The 5,000-nt window shown below is 36.4% G+C and overlaps 1 protein-coding gene across 1 annotated transcript in view; it reads right to left on the reverse strand.

The window, feature by feature from the left end:
- LOC106873492 (inositol 1,4,5-trisphosphate receptor type 3) overlaps positions 1 to 5,000 on the reverse strand; it is a 228,934-nt gene that overhangs the window by 124,772 nt on the left and 99,162 nt on the right. The window contains 2 exon segments of the mRNA XM_052974976.1: positions 979 to 1,056; positions 2,170 to 2,256. Coding sequence (XP_052830936.1) covers positions 979 to 1,056; positions 2,170 to 2,256 — 165 coding nt within the window.

A 5,000-nucleotide genomic window follows, 5' to 3' on the forward strand; every position in this document is an offset into this window, starting at 1 on the left:
TATATGCATGTATGTTACTGTTCGTAAATGTTGTGTATATATATATATATATATATAGGCATATACATTACAGTGGTTTACTGACTAAAGAATATTTGCTTAATCTCCACTTGTTGAAAGCTTTCATTTCGTTTCCATTTTGGCACTTAATTCTGGTCGGATGTTAAACTTGTTTTGCGAAGTATAGCTCTGAAACTCAATATTATTTCAGAAGCCGCACATAATAGCTTTGCTAGCTGCATGTAGCTCTTAAATTGAGCTGGCTGAATCGTTAGCACACCGGACAAAATTCTTAGCGGCATTTCGCCCGTCTGAGTTCAAATTCCGCCGTGGTCGACTTTGCCTTTCATTCTCTCGGAATCGATAAAATAAATACCAGTTGATGTAGTCGGCTAACTGGGGTCGATGTAATCGGCTTACCCTCTTACCCGAAATTGCTGTCCTTGTGCCAAAATTTGAAACCGTTATTATTTGCAAGCTTAATGCGGTGAGCTGTCAGAATTGTTAACATGCTGGGAAAATTGCATTGCAGCATCTGTCTTTACATCCCGAGTTCAAATTCCGCCAAGGTTTACATTTTATATACATATACATATATATATATATATATATATATATATGCGTGTGTGTCTTTGTGTCTGTATTTGTCCTACAACCACCACCATCACCATTTGACAACCGGTGTGTTTATGTCCCCGTAACATAACAGTTTGGCAAAATAGACAGAATAAGTATCAGGCTTCGACTAAACCTTCTTCGAGGCGGTGCCCCACCATGGCCGCAGTCTAATGACTGAAACAAGTAAAAAGGTGAAAGATATAGAAGATTCCGTAACACGAATAACTATCATTACATGTTTAAATAAGCATATTTTAATTCCATAACATGAATACATACGGTCACGTAATTACACTCATGCACTTAACGTGTGTATGTGTGTATGTGTGTATATAAGGGATTGGCAACGCCTCTACATACCATCATATTGTTCTTGTCATGCTGGCTTGTCTGTGTGGTACACATGTGTAAGTATTTGCTGGTGAAGCGATGCTTCAGCTGAAATGAATAATCGGAAAAGAAGCAAAAAGAAATGAGATAAATATATATATATATATATATATATATATATATATATATATAAACATAATAGCCAAAAATTAGGTCGTGATGATAGTAGGAATTGGGGATAAATGTAAAATTACAGTTATATGACCTCTCTTTCCCACTTTCTCTCAACCTATACACGCATACATAAATGCATAATACATACATTCATATATATAAAAGATTGGCAAGTACCTATAAATGGCATTAAATTATTTATAGATGTTACATAAACAAAAAAACATATATATATATATATGACGGAGGGAGAAAATATAAACTTTGGTGAGTAATTCTTTACAGCTGTTTCAAAAAATTTACTAACTTCTTGATGCAGTAAAATGTCTTATGCAAACACACAAATAGATGAAGTATACATATACTGATGCACTATTTCATATAAAAAAAAGTAAAACCTGACATGTTAATGTGTTGAAATATCTAACTTACTCGTGACATAATGAATTTTGCTATCCATCCTTCTATCGAGAAAATTCGCGCTACGGTGCTTTCGGCTTGAACAAAGATAAGTAGACCTGCACAAGTAGATGTGGGTGTTTTCCTAAGAAAACTGGATCTCTTCCTGTCGAGAGTCCCAGATGAACCTACCTCACGGCTGGAGGCCCAAATAAGAGCAGCGACATCAGAACGCGCTTATTCATCAAATGTCACATATCAGAGGAGGCTCTCAAAACAGCGTTGCTCCAGCATGGCCTGCAGCCTTGGGTTGACACCGATGAAAGTAAAAAAGTAATACACACACACACACACATATAATGTATATATGTATGTATGTAGGAATATACGTATATGTGTGTGTGTGTCCCCGCTTGACAACCGGTGTTGGTGCGTTTATATCACCGTAACTTAGCACTTCAGCAAAAGAGAGCGATAGAAAAGGTATCAGGCTTCAGTAAAGAAAAATGTTCTGGGGTTGATTTGTTCGACTAAAATTCTTCAAGGCCGTGCCCCAGCATGGCCGCAGACTAATGGGTGAAACAAGCAGAAGAATATAGGAATAACAGAAAAGGCAAAAGTTAATGGAATAAGAATGAAAATACCAACTTGAACAATTTCTCCATAGCGCACCCGTTTGCCATGCTGACGCTTTTGTTCCGAAGCATTGTCGTTGTCCTCGGCTTCTGCTGCCATCTAGCGGGAAATAGAAACGCACAGGACATTAATATGCAATAATAAAAAAATACATTAATAATAAATAAAACAAAAAATAAACCACCAAAAATAACAATAACAACAACAGCAACAATGACAACAAGGCAACAGAGCGAACTTTTTTACGCGAACGATCAGCCTGCAGGAAAAAGCAGCCAAATCACCTTCGAATCTCACCCTAGATGGAGTTTTGTCGCTTTCGATGATAATCACACACACATGCACACATACACACTCTCACATATATATGTGTGTATGCATGTATGCATTATATATATATATATATATATATATATATATATATATATATCGTAACATATAATTGCCAATCAAGTGTGGCGTCCAATACAGGGAAGTGCTACTGACGTTTATAGACCCAGGAAGACATCTCTTCCACCTAGCTAACGACACACATTGTGTCTAATTAGTATTTCCGAGGGGAAGTCACTCCACTTTGGAGTAATTCAAAGGGCCAGCTTTGTTACTTTTTGTGTCACGCTGATTATCTTTGAGAACAAAGGTATGCCTGTCTGTGGAGTATTCAACCACTTGCATGCTAATTTTATGAGCAGGTTGTTCCGTTGAGCGGATCAACTGGAACCCATGTCGTTTTAACCGACAGAGTGCCAGTCAGACATATTTCTCATTCGCTGCTTTGATTTTACGATTCTTTTTCTCTTTGTTTCAGTTTGTGTAGCATTCCATCACTCATTGCCCACCACCAAGCTTAGTTTGTGCACTCGTCCTATATATCCCGTGTTAACTCTTTCTCCCTTTCTATCTATCTATCTATCTATCTATCTATCTATCTTCCCTCTACTTCCTCTCTCTCCTCTATACGGTATAAAACGTGACCTGGCGAAACCAACCAACCATCCATCCATCCAACCAGCCAATCGACATGAATATCTACTCTTATTACACAGAGGTGACACACCTATGCGTAATCATTGATACACTTTGCCATGTTACCAATTGCCTATGTAATCATAGCTGTACGCTGGTCAAGAAGTTCGCTTCTTTGACCCAGGTGGTCAGTATTTCAATGTAATATACACCTCTAACGAACACATCTACCAAGTTATGGAGCGGGAGAGTGAGTCTCCTGTTGCAGTCTATCTATTTACGTGGATGCATTTAAAAAGTATTTCGCTTTTCATGTATCTTTGTTTGTTTGTATTTTCTTTTTTTTTTGTTTGTTTGTTTTTTTATTTTTATTTTCATTTAACCTTTATCTTGCTCAACATATATCACATTGAATAGCGACGGACTACGTACATAATATTTTAATAACATACTTAATTACGGCAACATTTCGACAAGCTAATAATAATAATAATAATAATAATAATAATAATAATTGATTTCCTAACTTTAATAGTTTCTGCAATAACAGAGTGGGTACTCATGCAGTTAACCAACGAAACAAACAAACAACGAATAAAAATAAGAAACACACAAAACATAATTTGATGGTTGAAAAGATGGCGTACGAGCGTGTACTGCGCGCGTATTGCCATAAAAAGGCATAGACATCAGGAACGTCATTAACACTTCACTTCCGAGTTTATCTAAGATGTCTTAATTTTATTATTTTTATTATCAAATCTGTATAATAATCAAAGTAAAATTTCGCTTGAAAATAAAACAGATTTGCTACAGTGAAAAGAAAGGTCTTTGAAATTAATGTAGGCGTAGGACTTTGTAGGAGATGCCGACAGGAGAGCGATAGATATATTGATAAGCAAATGAAAATTTACCGCCATTGCGTAAAATATTTACGCCAGATAGATCACAGACTGTAATGGCGTTGTTCCCTGTCTCAACACAATCTCTTCATAAAGGATGAGTAAAAAACATATTTTCTTGAAGAAGGATACTGTGTTGTTATTAATTAGTTTATTAAAAAAAGATGGAGGAAGGTGATAACAACAGTAACAAAACCGACAATGATGATGATGATGATGATGATGATGATGATGAAGATGATGATGATGATCGCGAGTAAATCGTACTTTATCTTCTGTCTTTCTCATATTCATTTAATACAGTAGTACCTCGGTTAACGAACGCCTCAGATCAAGAATAAATCGTGGTTTATATATATATCTATATCTATCTATCTCTATATATAAAGCATGATTTATACGCGATCAGAACTGTTCGAAAACCGAGGAGCCACTGTATATATATAATAAAGGTGGCTGGAGGCAATATAAAACCAAAAAGGAAAAATTCAGTGGTCACTAATAGTGACTGAGGGTGCCGAGTAGCACCTACTTTGCTAGAAACAAGAGTCAAAGATCCTTATAGCCACAAACATAGCATGAGTCTATGTACCGACAGGGGAGTCCACCGCCTCACAGCGAGCGAGGGTACTAAATTGGCAAGGCGATTAAAGCTCATCAGTAGTACTCGTCCATTGCTGATAGTTAAAATAAATCTTACCTGTCAGTGTACAGAGTTTACAATAAGCATCAATGGCTGATTCAGCAAAATGGTAATGCGAAAATTATAAAATAATTAAGATGGCTAGACGCAATATAAAACCAAAAACGAAAAATTCAATTGTCACTAATAGTAACTGAGCGTCACTACATACATACATACATACGTACATACATACGTACGTACATACATACGTACGTACATACATACGTACGTACATACATACATAGAAAGATGAGACAGACAGACAGATAACTAGACAGACAGGGATATGT

Source organism: Octopus bimaculoides, chromosome 20 (assembly GCF_001194135.2).
Source record: "Octopus bimaculoides isolate UCB-OBI-ISO-001 chromosome 20, ASM119413v2, whole genome shotgun sequence".
Taxonomy (NCBI): Eukaryota; Metazoa; Mollusca; class Cephalopoda; order Octopoda; family Octopodidae; genus Octopus; species Octopus bimaculoides.